At 39.8% G+C, this 23,744-nt stretch overlaps 1 protein-coding gene across 1 annotated transcript in view; it reads right to left on the bottom strand.

Moving 5' to 3' along the window:
• Nucleotides 1-23,744, bottom strand: part of CNTNAP2 (contactin associated protein 2) — a 1,802,564-nt gene that overhangs the window by 814,108 nt on the left and 964,712 nt on the right. Inside the window, exon 9 of the mRNA XM_070424092.1 lies at nucleotides 23,298-23,447. Within this exon, the coding sequence (XP_070280193.1) occupies nucleotides 23,298-23,447 (150 nt within the window). The remainder of the gene's footprint in view (nucleotides 1-23,297; nucleotides 23,448-23,744) is intronic.

Raw genomic sequence — 23,744 nt, 5'->3', positions numbered from 1 at the left:
TTCAGATGCCATCACTTCCAACTTGGACTACTCAGATATACAGAAGAAAAGGTTAGGCAAACAGATCTGGGACCTAATTATGTTTCAGTCCCCAGGTGTATGTGCCATTAGCTTAACTCAAAGAACCTTACTCTTCTCATTTATAGAAAAATTGAGGGCCACTAGTTAGTGGTAGGATGGAAGCCTGGACATAGATTCTTAAATTTCCATTCTAATCCTTAACAGCGCTGCTGTGCTCTTAGCTATTCCTCCCAGGTTTGTGTCATCTTCAAAGTTGATAAACTTGCTTTGATGTTATTATTAGAGTCTTTGATAAAAACTGTTACCCAGGAAAGGGATGATAGTGATAGCCTAGTGTTGCCTCTTAAAGACCTCACTGTGTCTACAGCACAAGTGTACCTAAGCAAAGGGCAGTAAAAGATGTTAAGCAGAAGCAGAGAGCTATAAATTGATCTGAGCTAGTGCCTAAGGAAAAGTTATCTGAGATACTAGGTAAGAACCACACATTCAGACTGGGGTCCAGAATTCAGAGAAGAAGGAGGCCCTACCATAGGCGGGAGAGGCCTGCCCTCTGTCCTCCTCCACATCTTACCCCCAGGCACAGGTGGCTACATCTTACACCCATGGCTGTGAGGCCGTGATGCTGGCAATCATCTCCTACATTACAAATATACCAACCAGATGTTTATAAAGTTTAATAGGTGTCCCTAAGATAAATAAGCTTCAAAGACAACTTTTATTTTGTTTCATAAAAAGTGGGACTTTTGTAATAGTTCACTTGCCTTCATCTCAGATTTGCTCTGTTATCCATGGTGGTGGTAGTAGATATGGCATGTGTACCTCTGTGTGTGTGTGTTTTTGGGGGGTGTGCCCAAGCCCTTGGCAATGGTCAAGCAGACACAAGCCATTCCAAATTCTGTTGTATTTTTCCTCTCAGCTTCACAAAGTAAAGGTGCGGAGAGAAAGGTGTGGAGAGGTCAGAACCATAAAACTTTATGAAGACAGCACATTCCTTTTCTCTTGGTCTATGTCTATTAAATTTGAGGTCAAAATTTTATATTAAAGGAAAAGCGAGTGAACTTAATTATGGCTTTAAAGTTCAAGTCCAGATTTTGCTCTAAGGCTTCATTAAATCAAGTTAAAGTTATGGTGTCTTTGTAGTTCTCAGCCATTTTTTGCCCCAAGAAAGCTGAGGGATACGCTGAACTCCTGCAGCCAGGCAAAATTTTAGTATTTTCTAATCATGTGTGAATGCAGGGGGGTCGGAGCTTCTCCTCCAATGAGTATGGCTTGCCAATGAGAACACCTTATCTTTCAACCTATCACTCTTATTAAAAATGATAAAAAATGCCAGGAAGTGATTTCTCCATAGTGGGACTCTTGATTGCTTCATTAATTACTAAATATTGATAAGTCATCAGTTTAATAATCGATTTTTATAATTATCGCAGAGGAATTGTCCCTGTCCCACTTTACAATTGACAGTAGTCCCCGCTGGTTTCACATCTGTGCCTGGGACCATCTATATGGCTGTAGACTTGGAGCAGCTGGGCTTTCATGGACTCTGGGTGGTTTGGAGGCTCAAAAAATTATGCTCATCATGACTCCTGGCTGTATTAGTTGCTGAGTTCACAGACTATATAATTTTTATTTTTAACAGAGAGTTAAAATTTATAGCCCTGATCTATATACTTTCCTAAGGGCTCTTCTTATAGACAAGCTGTAGCTCTTCTTTTCTTCACTGATTTTAGATTCCAGTGTCCTTTCTCGGACACTCATTTTTCCTTTTCCAGGTTGAAATCCCATTTCCCTGGCGAGGAACACTGAAGAAAAATAGGAGTGATGTAACCTCACCTTGCTTCTTTCTTATTGTTTGTTAAGATGAGACCACATTTTCAACCTGAATTATCATCATATTTTTGTCCTAACACTTGTTTTTTCTACAAACTGTCTCTAGATAATTTTCATAAGCTCTAGCTTATTTGGATCTTCTAGACGCTCTGATGTTTTCCTTATGGTTAATTCTCTCAAGATCCTTCTCTTTCTGATCAACTAATTCCTGCTAAGGTGTTGCTGGCTGATAATGGCTTAATGTATCAACCTTTTCGGATGGCATTTGAGTGCATGATAGGCAGCTTTCAAGTATTCGTACAGAGACAAGGAAAGAACTCTGGAGAGAAGAGATTTTTTTTTTCTAAAGCCCCACTAATCACAGAACAGATTTTTAAATACTTATCTATACTTAACTCTCACTCCTGTAAATACCATGAGAAAAGTCAATAAGAGAAAATGTGATTCACCTTCTTCATTTCGGACATCAGACAGCTGTGAAATGAAGCTGGGGGCAGCTTGTCTTTAGAGGTTTCTAAAGTAGAGCTAATCTGACTTCTCAGCCCTTTTATTCCGATCTGATTGATTTCAGTTTTAATGTAAGGATGTTATGTGGAGCATTTAAAGCAGTGATTACAATTTTACTTGGAAAGTAATTAAGAAAATGCCAACTCAATGCAGACATTCTAGTGAACACTGCATTGTGGTGGTTAGGAGGTTAGTGTCTGGATTCAAATCCTCGCACACTCTTCAGATCTCAGGGTCCTCAGGCAAATCACGTAAATTGAAGCTTAACGTCTACCTGGGTCAATAAGAATAGTCACCTGATAGGGCTATCTTGAGGATTAATAAGTTAAGTAAACTGTTCAGAGTAGTTGCTAGAACATAGTGAAAATTGAATGGATATTACTGTGAGAGTGTGTTTGATTTTAAGGAGAAAACATGACAAAACTCTTCAAGTCAGCTTTGGGGCTTTAGGGTTCCTGCAGGGTCCCATAGTTTGTCTGACAAACAGAAGGGCAATTAGCAATTATTTCTATTGAGATTCTAAGGTTAATCAATTGTTTACTCATTCATTAATTTTTTCTTACATTTTTTTATTTGTACAGCTTGTATTAAGCACCAATTATACTAGAAGTTGAAAAATAGTGGTAAACAGGGAAGCCATTCTCCCCTGCCCTCAAAGAACTATTTTTTCTTTGCAAAACAATGATAAATTAGAAAATGCATCTATTTAAGGAAAAGTAATTATTACAATATAACAAGTTTTAGAAATATTTAGTGAAATTCTTATAAGAAAAAAATAGAGGTTTTTTTGTTTTGCTTTGCTTTATTCATTTTTTTTAAAACAAAGGTGTTCTAACATAGGAGAGGGACCTCAGAACTATATAAATTAACTAAAGTCACACAAAGTTAAGTCAGGGGCCTGCTCCATGCTGCCTGACACAGAACTCTGCTGATCAAAGATGCAAGAAGACCAGGAGGAGACTTTGGAACAAAGAAAAACCCTGCAAAGATTAGTTAATAGCTGCTCACCCATACCTTATTGTTTACCCATACCATAGGGAAGACAGACCACAAAATATACCTTGTAAAGGTTAAAGTTAATCCCAAATTTTTTTCCTAGTCTCCATTTCTCCATACCAGTCATTTTCCATAGCAACTCCGAGCAAATATGAGCTCAGCCTCCCGAGATGGTTGGAGTCTCTCTTCCTTCTCTCCTGAGGAGAGTCTGCCACTCAATGGTAGACTCTCTGCTTAATAACACCTGCTTTTCCACTTTCATCGCTTGTCAGGCTCCTGTCCTGAATCCTTTCCTGTGTGAAGCCAAGAACACTACTGGCTTGGAGCTCAAGTCCCCAGGAGGAACTCGCCCCTGCGGCATCAGTTCTAGAGCACATCTTTAACTTCTACAGTTCATGTCTAGGGAGAGAATATGCCTTCCTATAAGTTTCACAGTAAGAGATAAAAATATAAGGTTGAATGGATCACGTATCTGCTATGGCATGGAGTATCTTACACTTTTTAAACAGTAAGAGTGGAGAAAAATTTACAAAGCATACACACTGATGTTCCTCGCATAAAATAATATAAATTTCTTATAGAATACTGTTTTAATGATATAGTTAATTACCCTTATTAATTCATTGAACAAATGTTTAATGAGCACCCTCTCTCCATACATCAGGCACTGTGATATATCTCAGTATACTGGGATGAGCCAATCAAGGATATTTCCTGCTCTTGTGGAGCTTATAGTCTAGTTGCACATCTGAGACACCTCACTTCTTTTTAAGTTATGGAAAGTTTAGTGAATCCAAAGCTAGTTGTTCTGGCCTCCATATTTCCATTTCTCCAGATTAAATCATCGTGATCACATTTCTTCTTTCCCTTGCAGCTCTATCATGTATAAACTAAGAAAGGTACAATCATTTGCCTTCGGAGCTAAAGAGAAAAGCTTTTGAATAATAACAATAATTTCAGTAATTTCTAGTAAGGAATGCACAAATAAAAATTCTCGCTTAATTTAAGACCAAGAAATGTATTGAATCAGGTTTTTGTGGGGAATAGAGATAAACTTGGAAATGGCAGAGAGATATAAATACAGGATTAGAGAATATTTTATGCTTTTAAAAAACTATTTAATTTAACCACTCTAAATTATTTGTTATATAAAGGTTTAGGATGGCATGATGGATAATTAAAAACTTGGAAAGGAAGTGAATCCACTTAAATATATTTCCCCAATTCAATATTCTTAGGTTAAGCAACCATATACAGATTTTCAAAAGTTGCCCAAGGAGCAAATAAGAATATTGAATGCCATCTTGATAAAGTAAAATTGGATGCACAGACTATAATCAAATTTGAAGATAATATCAACTGCTTAATATTAAACAGGGGAGTTGTTACACAGATTTTTAATTACCCTCCAATATTTATTTCCCCTTCTTGCATAGATCCTGACATTGAGCTGGGTACTTGGTCACCCAATCTCCCTTGTGACCATGTGAGTTCCAGCCAGTGAGGTGTTTTAGATAGACTATGAGTCTTCAGGGGAGTGGCCTTAAAAGAAGTGGGACAACAACTCTCATTCTCTTCCCCCAGCTTCTGCCTCGAATTAGGATAGAATATCTGGAGTTTAAACTGCCATTTGGGTTCAAAGGCAAATACTAGTAGCTAAGGATGGAAGAGAGAAGCCTGACTCTCCTCCACAGTAACAGCCTTTAGAGTTGACATTGACCTTCTTTTATGGACGACAGAAGGAAAACCCTACTTTTCCATTGCTCTGTCTGTCACTCAGAGTTGAACCTGATTCAAACTAGCACCATATTTGGTAATATTTAAAAATAGGGTGCTATGCAAGAAAGAACCTAAAAAGTTCATGGAATTGCCTGTCGTAGGCACTAGGCCCCGATGCATGGGATATTACAGGCTCAAAAAGCTGGGGCCTTCGTTATTTGTAGTAAAATATGTGGCCATACTGTTGATGGCTGTTCCTTGGAAGGCAAATCAAGTGCCAGCTGAACTTTTTAATATTAGGAAATATTCAAATGCTGATGTAAGTTAGCTCCTTCTTGCTGCGTTCAGCAAAGTCTTCAAAAGAGTGATGAACTTAGTCTAGAACTAGCCAGCCTGTAGGCTGAGATAAAAACAAACAAACACAAAAACAAACAACAACAAACAGTTTGAAATGGAAGGTGTTCTCTGCTTATATTGGCAATCGGAATTGATGGAGAACCCCTAATTTTTGTGCTTTAAAGAGTAAAAAGGATTGTATCCTTAGTTAAAGTACCATAATAAGTATAAGCCATAGATGCCAAGAGAGAGCCTGAAAAGGAAGGGAAGTTATAGTCCAAGATGTCTTTATGACCTTCAGGTTAGAGTAAAACTGAAAAAATTAGAGGAGAGAACAGAGCTTCTCATTCATTAGGACTTGTTATATTAGTATCTAACCCATATTTGCTGCAAATATATGATCTCCAGCAGATTTCTGTCATGCACTACATACTATGAGTACTAAATAGATGAAAATAAAATGAATACATGAAAGAAAAATATCCAAACAAGGTCATTCTTTCTCAGAGCCTGGAGGTTGAACGGAGGAGGGGGAGGCAAAGGAAGGATTAGAGTGGCACACCTCCATTGGGAACTGGCAGAATATAGGGAAGCTTAAAACACGTCAAAAACAGATACTTGCATATGGTTACTTGCACACAGACCTATCTTTAAAAAAATAGAAGACTACAATATTTCTGAAGGAATTATATTGCCAAGGAAACCACAAACATGGCCTGCAAAAGTCACATGACTAAAGCAGTTTTAGGAACCATATCTGCCTCAGCAGGAGTCAGCTATGAAGGATGGGACACACCAGAAGGGCACAATCTGAATGACCTTTCCAGATGAGGCCATGTAGGACGATGCACTAGGAGGGACCTCTCAGAGAGTGAAACTTGGGTCACAGAGGGCATTGGAAAAAAATACACTGCTCTTGCTGAAAAAAAAAATACCCTTTGCTCTTGCTACCTAGCAAGATTTGAAAATTGCTAGGGACCAGTGATGGCTGTATGATTCTCATGCATTTATCTTCAAAAGAAGAGTGTGTACTGCGGTTATCAGGTCATTAGACAACAAAGAACCAGATCTTGACCAAATAGAGAGGGCTACACATCATTCAGAGAATTGGATTTGAGCTGGATGCAATAACTAAGGAGATTCTGGGTTGGTCTCGAAGAATCAAAAAATGGGAAAATGCATTTAATTGTTGTCAATGTTTACTATTTATTATATTATTGACATATCCTCAGAGATGAACTTCCCCAACAATATAAATGTGCACTTAATTTTTTTAAAATAGAAGAAGCATGATTAACTAAAAATTCTGAAATTATTGATATAATAAGGAGGCTTCTTTTATTAAACAGAGACATCATGTTTGTGGATGTCTTATTCCAGAGAGCAAAACCAATTGGGCAAAAAACATATTCTGTTAATTGAAAAAACTATTAGCGACTTTAATAATAAAAATACATTCAAATACTGTGTTATGTTAAGAGATTCTTATTTTGTCCATTGGTACTTTAATAAACCTTACAAATTTTATTATTTCCCTCCCATCCCCTTACTTTTATGTTTCTTGTTTTGTTTTTAGGTAATTTAAATCAGGTCTTATCCTCTACATAATACCTTTTTGAAATTCAATTATGTTTTAAAAATTTCCTTTGTTTTTATAAATAAATCTTACTAAGATACACTTTATTTTTCTACTTTTCTTTCTCCATATTATCACCTAACAAGAGCATCTTTCTTTAATTTTAGAGATCTTTTGTTTTCTCCCTAATTTTTTCTTTCGTATTTCTAACTTTCCACTTAACGACATTCACCTCACATCATTATCCAGCACTTTATTATTTTTTATGTTGTCATTTTATGGAATACAGGATTTTTATTATCAGAATCCAACAAATATCTATTTTCCTTTTGCATCCTGATACCCAAATTATTGCCTAAATTAGTTTTACTCAAAGCATGGAGAGGGAACCAAGGTTGAGATCACCCAGCAAATAGTTCAGCAGTTTCTTAAGATATTAAACATAAAATTATCATGTGACCCAGGACTATCACTCCTAGGTTTATACTCAAGAGAAAGAAGGACAAATGTGCATGCCAAAAAATTGTACACAAATATTCATGGCAGCATTATTCTTAAAAGCCAAAGAGTGGAAACAACCCAAAGGTCCATCAATTGATGAATGGATAAATATAATGTAGTATATCCATACAATGGAATATAATTTACAGATAAATAGAAATAAAGTACTGTTAATGCTATAATAGACCTTAAAAACAATATGCTAATTGAAAGAAGCCAGTAAAAACAAAACAAAACAAAACAAAACAACACAAAAAACCTGTAAGGTGTTTCAATTTTTATAAAATGCCCAGAATTGCCCTAACCAGTTTGGCTCAGTGGATAGAGTGTCGGCCTGCGGACTGAAGGGTCCCAGGTTCGATTCTGGTTGGGGGCATGTACCTTGGTTGCAGGCACATCCCCAGTAGGGGGTGTGCAGGAGGCAGCTGACTGATGTTTCTCTCTCATCTCTCTCCCTTACTCTCTTTAAAAAATCAATAATATATATATATATTTTTTAAATGCAAAGGAGGCAAGAACATACAATGGAGTCAAGACAGTCTCTTCAATAAATGGTGTTGGGAAAATTGGACAGATACATGCAAAAAAATGAGACTAGACCACCAACTTACACCATACACAAAAATAAACTCAAAATGGATAAAGGACTTAAATGTAAGATGGGAAACCATAAAAATACTAGAAGAATCCAAAGGCACAAAATCTCAGACATATGCCAAAGCAATTTCTTCACCGATACAGCCCCTAGGGCATTGGAAACTAAAGAGAAAATAAACAAATGGGACTACATCAAAATAAAAAGCTTCTGCACAGCAAAAAGAAACCATTAACAAAACAACAAGAAAGCCCACTGCATGGGAGAACATATTTGCCAATGTTATCAACGATAAGGGTTTAATCTCCAACATTTATAGGGAACTCATACAACTTAACAGAAGGAAGATAAACAATCCAATCAAAAAATGGGCAAAGGACCTAAATAGACACTTTTCAAAAGAGGACATTCAGAAAGCCAAGAGACATATGAAAACATGCTCAAAGTCACTAATCATCCGAGAGATGCAAATCAAAACAACAATGAGGTACCATCTCACACCTGTCAGAATGGCTATCATCAACAAATCAACAAATGACAAGTGCTGGAGAGGATGTGAAGAAAAAGGAACACTCATGCACTGCTGGTGGGAATGCAGACTGGTGTAGCCACTATGGAAGACAGTATGGAGTTTCCTCAAAAAAACTAAAGATGGAACTTCCATTTGACCCCATGATCCCACTTCTAGGAATATATACCAAGATAACAGAAACACCAATCAGAAAGGATGTATGCACCCCTATGTTCATAACAGCACAATTCACCATAGCTAAGATCTGGAAACAGCCTAAGTGCCCATCAATAGATGAATGGATTAGAACACTGTGGTACATCTACACGATGGAATACTATGCTGCTGTAAAAAAAGAAGGAATTCTTGCCATTTGCAACAGCATAGATGGAACTGGAGAGCATTATGCTAAGTGAAATAAGCCAGTCAATGAAGGAAAAATACCACATGATCTCACTCATTTATGGATAACAAAGACCATTATAAACTTATGAACAAAAATAGATACAGAGGGAGAGCAGCCTCAAACAGACTATCAAACTACAGTGGGAAGGCTGGGGAGGGTTGGGGGGCAGGACGGGAGGGTAAGAGATCAACCGAAGGACTTGTATGCATGCATATAAGCATAACCAATGGACATAAGACCCTGGGGGGTAGGGGAGGCCAGGGGATTGTCAAGGGCGGGAAAAAAAGGAGACATATGTAATACTCTTTGTAATACTTTAAAGCAATAAAACAATTTAAAAAATGTCCAGAATTGGCAAACCTATAGACAGAAAGTAGATTAGAGGCTGCCTAGGGTTGGGGGATGTTATTGGAGAATGTGGAGAGACTCCTAATGAGCTAGAGCTTTCTACTTGAAATTAGAAAAATGACCTAAAATTAGATTGTGATGGTGGTTACACATCTCTGCAAAAATACTAAAAACCACTAAATTCTACACTGTAAATAGTGAATTTTGTGCTATGTGAATCTCAATAAATAGTTCATAAAAAACAAGCAAACAGAAAAGAAGTCACCTGGATGCTTGGTTAAAATGCATTGGCCCTACCTCAGAACTACTGAGTCAAATTTTTACTAAGGATGAGCCTGATGCTCTTTTTAAAGAGGAGCCCTAGAAAATCCTTATGTGTATGAAGGTACAGGAGCTTGTTCAAAAACATGCATTATCTTAGCAAATACACAGATTTCCACCTAACGGTCTTTGAATCAATGGTTAACTTTTGCACTAGCCTGGCAACTAACAGAATTACTTCTACTTCTGAGTGTCCTCCCTGCTTCATTCAGCCTGCTCACTCTGAATTCCACCCTGAAGCCCAACTGACATTTCTCTTCCCTTTTGATCTTTCTCAAACATTATTTCCAAGTATAGTATTAACTATAGGTATTCTAAGAGCCATTTTCCTTTTACATTCCATAAATTCTTTTCTTTGAAATATTAACCCTAAAACCATGTATACCTATTGAATTCAAGAGTCACATCACTTAGTTTGTGCAATAGCCATGAATAATAGAAAAAAAATTCTGATGGTATTAAAGGATTTTGTTTTATTGGAGATGTTCTGAGACATCTAGATTTTCCCTGGTAGGAATTTCACATGGTCCACCGCCGGCAGAGAACATCATCATTCAAATTTCTTTTTTTTTTTTTTTTTTTTTTTTTTTTTCAGGTTTTTTTGGTTGTTTCTAATTTTTTTTTTTTTTAAATATATTTTTATTGATTTTTTACAGAGAGGAAGGGAGAGGAATAGAGAGTTAGAAACATCGATGAGAGAGAAACATCGACCAGCTGCCTCCTGCACACCCCCTACTGGGGATGTGCCTGCAACCAAGGTATATGCCCTTGACCGGTATCGAACCTGGGACCCTTCAGTCCGCAGGCCGATGCTCTATCCACCGAGCCAAACCGGTTTTGGCCATCATTCAAATTTCATAGTTGCACACTCTTTGATCCAGTAAGGGTTTGAGAAAGCAGAGGAGGCTTCTCTTTCCAACCTTAGGCATTTTGTGAAACAGAGCTAGAGAACCTGTCTGTGGCTACAGATCCGGTTTGCTGGAGGAGGTGCTGTAGCATTTTCTGCACTCATTATGTTTAACTGCAGGGAAGGGAGATCAGAAGAGCCAGATACTGGAGAGCCTTAGGGATGTTTGATGGAAAATGTGTGAAAATGATAAAAAAAAAAATTAGGGCCAGACTCTGAATACATCTGACTTGAACACCTACGAAGTCTTTGTCCTGATACCTCAAATCCTCCTCCCCACTCTATACTAAAAAAGACTCAGAATTTCCCTACAAGAGATTCATCCTTTTTTAGAGCCTTAAAGGCCAGAGACTTATAAATTCCTAATTACTATAAAGTTTCCTTGGAGAGTGAATAATAATTCTTAATTATTTGAGGGATAGCTGGCTACTGAGCTGGGCAAGCAGAGCCTCCAGTCCCACTCCCCACGCCCCACCCCCACCTGCAAACTCCTGCCAAAATGTTAATTTAAAAAGTGAGATTTTAGCAAAGATTCTATTTGATTAGTGCAGTGGTTCTCAACCTTGGCTGCACATTAGAATCACCTGGGAATTTTTTTAAAAATCCTGATTTCTGGGCCTCATCCTCAGGAAATTCTGTTTCTCTGTTATGGGGTAGGGCCACAACATTAGTAACAAAGAAACAGAATTTCCGGAGGATGAGGCCCAGAAATCAGAATTTTAAAAAGATTCCCAGGTGATTCTAATGTGCAGCCAAGGTTGAGAACCACTGGATTAGTGGATGAACCATACTGAAAAAATGCTTGCTTATTTAAAAAAAAATATTTTTTTTTAATTGCTTAAGCAGTGGTTCTCAACCTTCTGGCCCTTTAAATACAGTTCCTCATGTTGTGACCTAACCATAAAATTATTTTTGTTGCTACTTCATAACTGTAATGTTGCTACTGTTATGAATCATAATGTAAACATCTGATATGCAGGATGGTCTTAGGCGACCCCTGTGAAAGGGTCGTTCGACCGCCAAAGGGGTCACGACCCACAGGTTGAGAACCGCTGGCTTAAAGTATTACAAAGAGTATTACAGATGTCTCCTTTTTTTTCTCCCCTTGACCTTCCCCTGGCCTCCCCTACCCCCCAGTGTCTTGTGTCCATTGGTTATGCTTATATGCATGCATACAAGTCCTTCCGTTGATCTCTTACCGCCCCCCACAACCCTCCCCAGCCTTCCCGCTGTAGTTTGACAGTCTGTTCGAGGCTGCTCTGCCTCTGTATCTATTTTTGTTCATCAGTTTGTAATGGTCTTAATTATCCATAAATGAGTGAGATCATGTGGTATTTTTCTTTCATTGACTGGCTTATTTCACTTAGCATAATGCTCTCCAGTTCCATCCATGCTGTTGCAAATGGTAAGAGTTCCTTCTTTTTTACAGCAGCATAGTATTCCATCGTGTAGATGTACCACAGTTTTCTAATCCATTCATCTGCTGATGTGCACTTAGGCTGTTTCCAGATCTTAGCTATGGTAAATTGTGCTGCTATGAATATATGGGTGCATCTATCCTTTCTGATTGGTGTTTCTGGTTTCTTGGGATATATTCCTAGAACTGGGATCACAGGGTCAAATGGGAGTTCCATTTTTAGTTTTTTGAGGAAACTCCATACTGTCTTCCATAGTGGCTACACCAGTCTGCATTCCCACCAGCAGTGCACGAGTGTTTCTTTTTCTCCACATCCTCTCCAGCACTTGTCTTTTGTTGATTTGTTGATGATAGCCATTCTGACAGGTATGAGATGGTAGCTCATTATTGTTTTGATTTGCATCTCTCAGATGATTAGTGACTTTGAGCATGTTTTCATATGTCTCTTGGCTTTCCGAATGTCCTCTTTTGAAAACTGTATATTTAGGTCCTTTGCCCATTTCTTGCTTATTTTTAAGTCTGCGATCTTCTTTAAAAACTCAACAATGGGGGGGGTTGGGCGGTGGGAGGGAGGAGTCACACACTCAGAAAGAACTTACTTCCTAGTTCAAAGGGAGAAGTTTACATAGAAATAATTGACTATCTAAAGGAAAAACAAAACAGGCAAACAAAAATAAACGATAGCAGATGAGCCCAATTGTGGACACTGGATTCCATTTCAGTTTTGTTTCTGCACATATTATTATTTGAATTTTCAGCAATTTTTAAAAATCAGTACTTTAAAATAATTTCCTCTATTCATTCAGCCAAGGTGAATCAGAAATGTAAACAGAAATACCAATTTTATTAGAAAACAACCACCACAACAAAACTTCTCTGGTTTGTAAAGATTTGCTAGAAAGAACTCCCTAGGTCTTTTGTTTTCTCTTATTTGGATCATTACCCAATAACTTTTGGCGGCCAAGAAGGGCTGCAGGTCACATCTCCTTTCCTCTTTGAGGGTCACAGTTGGCTGGTCTATTTAGAGTCCACAGATGCCCTTCTGTTGAGCCCATATTCCCCCACCCTGCACCAGTCAATTACTCAACATGGCAAGAGAACTCGAGTCAGACCATTTCTATGTGACATGGGATTCTAACAGGTAATTTTGGTGGACCACGGCCAACCAGCACTATCCCAGCACAGATACAATCCGGGGTCCTATGCAATCTTTGTCCTTCCCTCTTTCCTCCTCAGGTGTCAGACCAACTCTTTCACCTCATTATCCTTCAGAGTTATTGTGCCCAATACTTTCCAAAGTCTAATTGTCTTAACCTCTGATCTTTACAGCATCGAACTGAAGCATTACTCATGAAAAGGGAAAGTATAAATTGCTTAATTTTTTGGGTAAAGCATTATAAAATTAACTACATGGAATAAGCAGGAGAAATAGTTATGTTCTACAAGTAAAAACTTGACATATATCACACACTTGCACCAGATATACAAGTCAGTTTTAAAATTTGGTCAATTTTTTTCAACTTCAGAGCAATTCAGATATGGGAGATAATTCCTAAAAGATGCACACAGAGAAATCATATTTTAATTTACACTTTTGTAGGGCTGGCTGTATTATTTCCACACTCAGAACATTATGTTCTTAGTCCAGAGTTTTTAAAGTAGAAAAATTAATGTAAGGAGGCAAGAAAGCAGAGTATGCAGGGATAAATAGTCACAGGGTTAAGACAATTCTTGCAAGTCAAAGTTTTCATAATTTCATGATTTTTTTTTATTTGAAAAACTACTTAAACTTCTCTCTCTTTTTTTTAAAAAATATATTTTATTGATTTTTTACAGAGAGGAAGGGAGAGAGATAGAGAGTTAGAAACATCGATGAGAGAGAAACATCGATCAGCTGCCTCCTGCACATCTCCTACTGGGGATGTGCCCGCAACCCAGGTACATGCCCTTGACCGGAATCGAACCTGGGACCTTTCAGTCCGCAGGCCGACGCTCTATCCACTGAGCCAAACCGGTTTTGGCTTAAACTTCTCTCTTAAGTTTAAATATTCCCACTTCAAGCTAGTCATAGGAAAAAGGCAAAGACATATAGAATATCACAATAATTCTAGTGATAATTAACCAAAATCGTAGCTTTAGTCAAATTTTATTTATTGGCGATATGAAATGGTCCTTGGAATTGGGGACTACATAATGAATACTTTCCTTTTGGATGAGGTTAATGTGTTCAATTTCATTGTGCAATTCCCTTCCTCCTCTTTGCCCTTTTCTTTTATGCACATAATTGGTAAATAAACTAAAACAACCAAAATTTCTTTGGGAATTGGACTGAAAGAGAAACATTTCTCCCTGTTACTGTTCCTATAATGGAAAGAAATAGCTTTAAATTGCATTTTCTTTTTAAGTGGAGAAAGAATTTGGATAGAATAGCAAATACTGATCTGAATATTTAAACGAGCATGCATTTGTTTATGTACAATCAAATTCTGTTTCAGAAACTAATAATTGAGAAAGAGTTACTAGGTTAACTCACTACAATAAGGGAAGACCAACCCCCTCTAGCCAAAAAAAAAAAAAAAAAAAAAAAAAGGAGGGAAAAATCACATTTAATAATGAGCCAGGGTGAAATAATAAAGGAACAATAAAAATCAATATGAACAAAATATTAATTGATGGGTTCAAAAGCAATAAAAAATTAGTTCCAATTATTACATAATGTTAGCCAATCCACATCAAATACACTATTAACAATTTACAGTAATCTCTAACTTGTGATTTCCTCATTTGTCATTTTAAAATTTAATAAATTGTTAGTTGGTCAGAAAAAGTGACTCTACCATTAATACTAAATTAGTATTTCAAAGAGAGGCAAATTATACAGAACATGGGGCACCCACCTATTTTAATAATAATAAATGATATCCAGCACTATGTAAATATAGGTAATGGTTAACTTCCATTTTATTTCTCAAAAGGCAATTAATAGTTTATTTCTTAACCCCCTCCAGTTTCAGTAGAGTGGGACCATAAATGGAAAGAAGACCAAGAGGAAAAGATTACAATCAGGACATACTTTCAAGCTGGAAATCTAGGCACTAGGAGGTTATACGTGAACTAACATTTCAAGAGGCCATTGATTTTATGCTTTCAGTCACTATTCTCCTCTTGCCTTTCCGAATGGCGGTGTGGTCCCCAAATTGGAGACTTACTGGAATTTTAGTTTACCTGAGATGGTTTTAAATCAGTAGACTCTTAACTCTGATATAACTCATGTGTGGTGCAGTAAAAAGAATAAACTGTGAGAGTGAGAGTGAGAGTGAGAGTGAGAGTGAGAGTGAGAGAGTGAGTGTGTGTGTGTGTGTGTGTGTGTGTGTGGAGGAGGGGGGGAGGGGGGTGCTTCATGATCCTCATAGTTTCCGAGGAGGAATGACAGGTTCCTGCATGGACAACAACACGTTCAGTAGTTTATGATGCACAGGTTGGAAGCAATCTTTAGGGGAACACTGGCAACTGGACCCCAAAGTTTAGAAGGGGAGGGAGGAAGTATGGAATGGTGGGAAGGGAAAGCCCGAGGCTTTTTATCAGGCAGACTAGGGTTATTCTTGATTCCTTTTCCTATGGCACAGCCCATGTCCCACTGTGGGCAAGTCCTGCTGGCTTGACTTCCAAAAAATGTTTTCAGAATTGATCATTCCCCGACCAAGCCCCCACATATGGCCCTCACCCAGCTACAACCTCGTCCATCTCTTTACCTGGATTATTGCTACAGTCACCATTGCCCTCTCCCTCTCATTTAGCTGTGGTCTTTTATTCAAAACAGTGGTTTGAGAGGTCATTTTATTTTATTTTTTAAAAATACATACAGTTTTTAGTTATCAAATGTACCTCAATAACAATGGGAAAAAAAGTTATAGATACAACTTCCCACAGTGAATGTGCAATAAATGTTATCTATTACTACCACCTGCCCCTTGGTTTCCAAATCTGTCTCAGCCCTCACATTAGAAGACCTTCCTGATTCTGAGTGCTTTCATAGACGAACTTCTTTTATCTGATGCCAGGCTGATATGGACTTGACTTTCCATCTCACTGAGTCAAAGGCTTCATAGTCCCGCCTTTGCCTACGCACATTCCCACAGCCCTGCCAGACCCCTACAGTCACACTCCCCACAAGCTCCTCAGCTTCACATCATGTTATACTTCCTTTCCCTCTTCCAGGGTTGCCCCTACCCCTCACTCCTCCAAATCTGTTCCCTCACCTCCATGAGCCCTTTGCTCATATCCCACCTTCATTGGGGCTTTCCCTGCCACATTATTTTGAATGGCCATCCTTATCAGCCCCTTCCCCAAGAACTTCCCATCGCCTGCCCTCATTCACCGTCTCCCGAAGAGACTCAATTTATGAATGTGTTAGTTATCTCTACTGGAATGGAACCTTCTGAGAGCAAGGATTTTTGTTTTTGTTTTTCTTACTGGTTTACTGCTTCAGCACAATTGGTATTGCCACGTTTCAGTAAATATTTAGTAAATGAAATTACTTAAAGCCTGGCTCTGCTGCCCCTTAGTCACAGACATATATGGCACTCAGATAAAACATGGAACCTGATCTAATAAACAATTATTTTTATCTTCAAGATCCTGAAAAGTTATATCTGCCATCATAATGGAATCTTACCCCTGATTTTGACATGATCAGCTGTTCTAGGCCAGCACAGTCAGTGTCTCTTACCTAATGTGTATTGGGGGGAGGCATGTGTGGTAGAAACTGACAGTCCAGGTGGGGATAAGAAATCCTCTGGCCTCTTGTACATGTAACTACTAACTGTACTCAGTGGGATTAAAGGGCTCTGCACTGGTGAGTTTAGATGTGTAACTGGAAAGGGATGTGATCTTTTAATTTTTTAAATATATCTTTATTGATTTCAGAGAGGAAGGGAGAGGGAGAGAGAAACATCAATGATGAGAGAGAATCATTGATTGGCTGCCTCCTGCATGCCCCACACTGGGGATTGAGCCCACATCCCAGGCATATGCCCTGACTGGGAATTGAACCGTGGCCTCCTGGTTTATAGGTCAATGCTCAACCACTGAGCCAGCCTGGCTGGGCAAGGATTGGCTCTTTCTTCAGAGCTGCCACCTCCCACTGTGTTTCTTACAACTCCCTTCCAATAAGACTGGCTCTGGAACTTTTTACCTCTCCTCTTCTCTTTTTAAATGAAAACAACAGGGATAATAAGAAATGCCAATCCTAAGACAATTTAGAAATTTAAAAATCTTTCCACTCTCCTATTACCATGGCCCAGGCCAAGATCAGAAAGCTTATTACCAAGCAAGCAGTTAATACATAAATTATTCTATTATTATTTGATTATTAAAGTTAATAAAGTGTTAACAAAAGTAATTCCAGGTGAGCAGTAGAGGAAGAGTTAAAGCAGCTAAACTATCTTTTGCTGAAGAAATATCCTACCTTAAACTTTCTTTTTCTGTTTATTCTCAGGAAAGAACAAGGCAAAAAACTCTTTGTGCTGAAATATCTGATCACGAGTGTTACTGAGGAGAACCAAGATCTTCTCTGGGATTATCGAGGAGCAGGCACAGAAGATAAAACCTCACAGGGGTGTGAAACAGCGGGGCAGTCCATGCAAAAGCAGCTGCATGACGAGGACTTAAATTCAAAACAAACAAAGCAGGGACATGTTTTAGCCTCTGTCACCAAGTACGTGAGGGCAGGAGACCTTCACGTAAAACTTTCAGCTAGCAGGAAAACAATTTGTGTTTAATGAGGAAACGCTTTGAGTAGTGGAGAAGTTGGTAAGAGGCTTTGGATAAGCACAGGGTGTGAAATCTGGAATCTTCCCTGGGCGTGGGGAAAGGTTGTCTCTTTGTGAGTTAAAGTCTCCAGATAAATTGGAAAGGCAGTCATTATTTAGCATCCCTAGGGCCAGGCCCTGGGTTTAACAGGTCATGCTGTGCAATGTCACAAAGCAGATTCCACTGCCTTGTAATAGATGAAGAAAGTAGAACAAATTATTAAAGTTACCTATCAACTAAAGTGAAGCCAGGATCCAAAATCAAGTGTGCACGATTCAAAGCTCATTTATTTTTTTTGGAACAAAGTCGATATTTCTTCCCCCTATACTAATGTTTCCTAAGATGCTTTCATTAGAACATGTGACTTTTTTTTTTTAACATTTTCAGCATACACGGTATGAACTTGTGTGGTTGTGTGTGTTTCAAGTTACAGCCCAGAGGCGGCCAGTGTTCTAATCGGGAAGCCAGGTGCCAGAGGTGGTCCTGAGCATTGTTTCAGAAACCAGGATTTCTGCTCTCTTCCTCCAAGCAGCTCACTGAATGCCAGGTTGGGTTTTCTTTGGTGAAATTAGTGGTTTGATAATCAGCAAAAATGTTAGATGACATTGGAAAAGAGGTCTCAGTGGTGAAATGAAAGGTATTGAGGATATGTAGTTTGGCAAAACATCTTTTCAAGACACCTGCAGCCTGTAAGATGACATATGACCCCAGGGAGGCCTGTGACCTGAGCCCGGGAGAAGGCTCTAGAGCAGCGGTTCTCTACCTGTGGGTCGTGACCCCTTTGGGGGTCGAACGACCCTTTCACAGGGGTCGCCTAAGACCATCGGAAAAACACATATATAATTACATATTGTTTTTGTGATTAATCACTATGCTTTAATTATGTTCAATTTGTAACAATGAAATTGGGGGTCACCACAACATGAAGAACTGTATTAAAGGGTCACGGCATTGGAAAGGTTGAGAGCCAATGCTCTAGAGTCTGGATCACTTAGTGATCCTGTGCCAGCCACTAGCTTAGGAGGCTTGCTGTGGCCTGACTCTGAGTGTAGCTAAATCCTGCTTCCAGAACTATGCTACAGCTGCCCAAAGAGAACATGTAGAGCAAGGTAGAGCAAGTCAGAGAGCTAGGACTTCATTGAGCTTATAGAAGCATGTGCATCAACAGTGCTGTGCCAACTTGCTACAATTATTCATTTAACAAAAATCTACCTGTGCACTAGACCTTGGACTCTGACTTTATTTCACTGTTTCAAGGTGCCAAAGCTATTTGAAAAGTAGCTATGTCTTACTTAACTCACTTTTCAGTGGTTGATGTTGTCTTTCAAAAAGAATCTAAAACAACGTGCATCCAACTTGGCTGAGGTCCATCTACAATTCTCTTCCTTAGACCAGTGGTGTCAGAATCACTTGAGGTTTAGAATTCTTTACTTTCTCAGCATCTTGCATTTTCATGTTCTAGGGGCAGAACCTGAGAACTTGAATTGTGAGGAGTTCCCCTAGTGATTTTTACACACCCTGAGGACTCAGCTAATGAAGATATAACCAAGGGAGCATCAAGACCATTTGCTGACAGCTTTTCTCAATGGAAGATCAGCAACCCAAGAGAGAAGAAACATGCTGCAGACTGCTTGGTTTGAAAACCAAAATTGGTAAAGTAAGTGGCAATCTATAAAGCCCTCATCTCCGATAAGCTCTGTGCCATAAATTTGTGGTTATAGCTGTTTGCTTACCCATCTAGATGGAAATAGATCAAAACAGGCCTTAGACCTTCAGCAAGCTCATCCATGGCCAAAGATATTCCACTGTCACTTGGATGGGTGGGAATTATCAACAGCTTTCCAACGGACTATAGTGATCCATTTTCTATGACAACAATAACAACTGTTGGCCAAAAGCCCATCACATCAAATATCTCTTTGGAGGAAAACCAGTTGGGCTATTGGCCTATTGGGCTGCTTTTTCTCACATCAATAAGATGTCTGACTTTCATCCACTCATCAGCTATTTATTATGAGCCTTTTGAAACTTCGGTAGTTTTAACTTCCAATAAATGCCATGAAAGATTACAGATGCAGAGGTCTAGGTCAGGACTTCTGTCTCCGAGTTGTCACTCATCATCAAACCATGACACAGAGGGAGACACTCCCTGGTACAGGAGTCAGAGATCTTGAGTCCAGGCACTGGCTACAAACTCAGTGGCAAGTCAGTAAAGCTCCTGGGGCTTCTATTTCTTCTTTTAGATAACAGGGAATAAAATGCTTGTCTCCCCTATTTTCCAGAACTTACTTATTAATTCATAATTATTTACTCATCATCTACTATATTCCAGGAATTTTTGTAGAACCTTGGTGATTCAATTGGGAACAAGACACACAGGGGTGTTAAAAGTAGGTTTACAGTTGTAATACGAATAAATAATAGCAATAATTGATAAATAATCCTATCTAATAAAAGAGAAACATGGTAATTAGCGTACAACCACTACCCTTCCCATTGGCTAATCAGGGCAATATGCAAATTAACTGCCAGCCAAGATGGCGGCCGGCAGCCAGGCAGCTGGAAGCGAACATGAGCCTTGCTTGCTTCAGTGAAGGAGGACTCCAACGTTCCCCGCCTGCCTTGCCGGCCTCTGAGCTGGCAGTTTGAAACATTGTAACAAATATAGAAGCTAAACAAAATCCCAGATACCAGCTTTCAGCCAGCCGGGATCTCAGAGCTGGAGATGATACAGTGTTTTGATTATAGAACCCAAACAACCAGATACCTGCTTTCAGCAGCAGAGGCCTTGGCCCAGAATAAAAAAAAAAAAGAAAAAAAGGAGTGGTTGGGAGCTTCAGTCACCTACCAGCCTGAAAACAGCCCTCAGCCCCTCACCCAGACTGGCCAGGCACCCCAGTGGGGACCCCCACCCTGAAGGGTGTGTGACCAGCTGCAAACAGCCATCATCCCCTCATCCAGGCTGGCCAGGCACCCCAGTGGGGACCCCCACCCTGATCCAGGACAACCTTCAGGGCAAACCAGCCAGCCCCTACCCATGCACAAGGCCTCTATCCTATATAGTGAAAGGGTAATATGCCTCCCAGCACCGGGATCAGCGGAGCTGCGAGGCCTCCCGGCACCGGGATCAGCGTGACAGGGGGCAGCGCCCAAACCCCCTGTTTGCCTTGCAGCTCTGTGTGTGACAGGGGCTGGGGCCACAACCTCCCTATCCGCCCTGCTCTGTTCCTGACAGGGGAAGGCACCCCAACCCCCTGATCAGCCCTGCTCTGTGCCTGATAGGGGGGAGCTCCCCAACCCCCTGATCACCCTGCGGCTCTGTGTGTGACAGGGTGTGGTGCCCCAACACCCCCCCCCCCCCACGGGCCCTGCTCTGTGTGTGACAGGGTAGAGCCATAATGTCCCCATTGCCCCTGCCCTGAGTGTGAGAGTGGTGGCGCTCCAACCCCCTGATCGGCCCTGCTCTGTGGGTGATAGAGGGCAGCGCCCCAACCCCCTGATCTGCCCTGCTCTGTGTGTGACAGGGGGCGGTGTCCTAACTCCCCTATCAGCCCTACTCTGTGCATGACAGGGGGGAGCTCCTCAACCCCCTGATGGGCCCTGCTCTGTGCGTGACAGGGGGGAGCTCCCCAACCCCCTAATCCGCCCTGCTCTGTGTGTGACAGGGTACAGAGGCCCAACCCCCCTGATGGGCCCTGCTCTGTGCATGACAGGGGGCAGCGCCCCAACCCCCTGATTGGCCCTGCTCTGTGCGTGACAGGGGGTGGCAACACAACCTCCCCATCGACCCTGCCTTGAGTGTGACAGGGGGCAGTGCCCCAACCCCCCAATCGGCCCTACCCTGAGCGTGACTGAGGGTGGCATCTCAACCTCCCAATCCGCCCTGCTCTGTGCATGACAGGAGGCGGCGCCCCAACTCCCCAATCAGCCCTGCTCTGAGCCCAACCAGGGGCTGCACCTAGGGATTGGGCCTGCCCTCTGCCACCCTGGAGCAGGCCTAAGCCAGCAGGTCGTTATCTCCCGAGGGGTCCCAGACTGCGAGAGGGCACAGGCCGGGCTGAGGGACCCCCCCTCCCTTGCCAGTGCACAAATTTTTGTGCACCGGGCCTCTAGTAATATAAAAATAAGCTCTGTTTCACATACTTACAATGAACTATAAACCTACTTTTGCCCACCCCTGTATGAGATGGCTGCTCTAAAGTAGACTGATTCTAATAATCAGAAAAAAATGAATACATATAATGATCTATGAAACTTATTTTATATAAGCAGATAAATATATATGTGAATATTAATAGCTATATTTTATAGGCAAATAAATGTGCACATATATCTTTAAAGTTTAAACCAAGGCCTTTTCTAATGATGCAGTGTATTTGTTTAGATTTCACATTGCATGATTTAAGATGAGAAAGGCAATAATCTAATAAAAGATATATTGCTCTAGACAAAAAACCTAGCACATTAATAAAAGTTGTCGCCATATTTCATTAATGATAAAAAAAATCATTTTCTTCCAGGATGCATTCCTCAACATAGAAAACTTTCTAGTTTGTGCTACAACACTCTCTTACATGTGGTAAAATTTATCATTGAGAGAATCCTCCTCCCTAGTAAATTTTTCATTACTTAAGAACTAAGATGTGTGCAGGCAGTCTCTAAGATGGCCTGAATAACCCCTGTGTCCTTGTGTGATTCCTTCCTTTACGTGTGGCTTAGATTTAGTGACTCATTTCTAATAAACTGTATATAACCAAACTGGTGGGATGCCATTTACAAGATGATTTGTAATAAAACTTTGGCTTACATCCTGGAAACTCTCTCTTGCTATGGCTTTCCTTTCCCCTCTCCTTCCCTCTATTCCCTTTCTCTGCCCTCTTTGGCTCCCTCTCTCTCAGTCCAATCACCTATAGGAGAGGCCTCTTGAAGGATCAGAGCCACATGAAGGAGAACTAAGGCCTCCCAGGCAACACCAGCACTGACTGTCAACAAAGCAAGTGTGCCTTTTTGGAAGCAGACCATCCAGCCAAATCCAGGCTTCAAATGATGTAGCCACACTCAATAGCTTGAGTATGACTTCATAAGAGACCCTTCTGAGTCAGGAAAACCCAGCTAAGCCATCCCTGACTTCCTCATTTAGAGTAACTGTGAGATAATGCTTGCTGTGTAAGCCACTAAGTTTTGGGGTAATAACAGGAATAGGTGACAAATATAGAATTCAAGGACTTTTGAGTATAGTATTATGAAAATGAGTAGATTCAGAATCTCTTGCTTTATACACGAATTGGACTAGAATAATATGCTGATGTCATTTAGTACCTTCATCATGAAGAAACAAATTTGCCACTTATTTTAACACAATGGTATATGACTGATTTTCCTGATATCTACTGTGTCCATTGAATCAAATATAAATACTTCATAATCAAACTTCATTGAAACTCTACTTTTATCAATGTATTAGTTAAAAGATTTAAAAACAGGCAGTCTTTTACCTCCGAAGAAGTACTTCTCTCCAGTTTTAACTTGAAGAGGACTGTTAGTTCGAACTGCTGATGCCTCATCTCCATCAATGGTGAGAATAGCAAAATTTTCCTTAGCAAGGAAACGAACCTCGTGCCACTGTCCATCGTTCAACCCAGAACCTGTAACGTACAAAATAAAAGTAAATTTATTTTCTTAAGATGATTCAGTTTTAAACAATATTTAATATCAACAGTTAGAACTTTATAAGTAAAAATTAGTTATATCTTAATGTAGGAAAATTCAGTGCTACTTACAATTGGTATTGTATGTTTACTTAACATCGTGTTTTATTCTGCATTGAACCAAGTAAGGAATAATGTAATCCAATCTAAGGAGATAATATTAATGTGCCATTGTGGTACTTGGGAAAATGAATGAAGTAAATAAAGTTGTTTGGAAGGTAATGATGAATCATT

The sequence above is a fragment of the Myotis yumanensis genome, unplaced genomic scaffold (assembly GCF_028538775.1).
Source record: "Myotis yumanensis isolate MYYU_CA2020_CCGP unplaced genomic scaffold, mMyoYum1.0.hap1 SCAF_9, whole genome shotgun sequence".
In the NCBI taxonomy this organism is placed as follows: Eukaryota; Metazoa; Chordata; class Mammalia; order Chiroptera; family Vespertilionidae; genus Myotis; species Myotis yumanensis.
This window is presented reverse-complemented; position numbering and strand designations above follow the sequence as displayed.